Genomic DNA, 1,026 nt, shown 5'->3' with positions numbered 1-1,026 from the left:
GAACTTAGTATAATATTTACAAAACAAGAAGTGGCAGTACATGTTAGATGTTGAACTTGGTGTAATATTTACAAAACAAGAAGTAGCAGTACATTTTACGTGTCAAACTTGATGTAATTAAAATCTGAGCCTGTTTACTCTGGCTGAAGCAGCACGTTTCAGAAACTCAAATCTCAACTACAAGACATTATAGTTTAACTCTTCAAGGTTTGTGAAACAAACACTGGGTTTCCTTGCAAGTTAGAAGCTGAAAAGTTTTATATTCATGAGAGAATGTTACTAACAAGCACTTTATAACAAAATCTTTATAAAATTATTCCAAAGTCTTTTCACTGACCTCACCCTTCGTGGGAAAACAATGATCTAAATTTGATGTTCAATAAAGATTTAATTATGATATGGAATGATTGTCATCATATTACTAACACTATAATGAAATTCAATACACTTCTGTGTATGTGGGAGTAAGACTGCACCTCCTAGCTTATACTCACATATGTATAAAACAACTTTAGGATATGAACAAAATGCACCATTTTCAGTGAAAATTACATCATACTTCACTAATCATTCCCTACTTCCTACAAATGTACCACCACATTTTACAGATTATTGCTAATGTTCTGACATTTCCACAAGTCCTAATAAACTTGACAAGCTTCAGTTAATGTGCTTAGTCATGGAATAATCCTTACCACAAACTCCAGTCCAGGAAGTACATAGTTGCTTGAAGCCGACATCTCATCTGTAAGTGGTACAGCTAATAAATACCCAAGCTTAAAAGAAAAAAAAAACAATAGGTTAAAATTTGTAGGTGTAACTTTAGATTTATTAAAGAAAGGGAAACCTGCAGGTTAAAATTTGTAGATGTAACTTTAGATTTATTAAAGAAAGTGAAACCTGCAGGTTAAAATTTGTAGGTGTAACTTTAGATTTATTAAAGAAAGTGAAAAACCTGCAGGTTAAAATTTGTAGGTGTAACTTTAGATTTATTAAAGAAAGTGAAAAACCTGCAGGTTAAAATTT

The 1,026-nt window shown here is 31.5% G+C and overlaps 1 protein-coding gene across 4 annotated transcripts in view; it reads right to left on the bottom strand.

Moving 5' to 3' along the window:
• LOC106468891 (mutS protein homolog 5-like) overlaps nt 1-1,026 on the bottom strand; it is a 41,383-nt gene that overhangs the window by 22,399 nt on the left and 17,958 nt on the right. For all 4 annotated transcript variants that reach the window (XR_002612749.1, XM_022397259.1, XM_013929340.2 and 1 more), the window contains exon 8: nt 696-776. Coding sequence is in view for 3 of the 4 variants with exons in the window: in XM_022397259.1 (XP_022252967.1) it covers nt 696-776 (81 nt within the window). In the remaining variant the exon portion in view is untranslated. The remainder of the gene's footprint in view (nt 1-695; nt 777-1,026) is intronic.

The sequence above is a fragment of the Limulus polyphemus genome, unplaced genomic scaffold, assembly GCF_000517525.1.
Source record: "Limulus polyphemus unplaced genomic scaffold, Limulus_polyphemus-2.1.2 Scaffold3207, whole genome shotgun sequence".
In the NCBI taxonomy this organism is placed as follows: Eukaryota; Metazoa; Arthropoda; class Merostomata; order Xiphosura; family Limulidae; genus Limulus; species Limulus polyphemus.
This window is presented reverse-complemented; position numbering and strand designations above follow the sequence as displayed.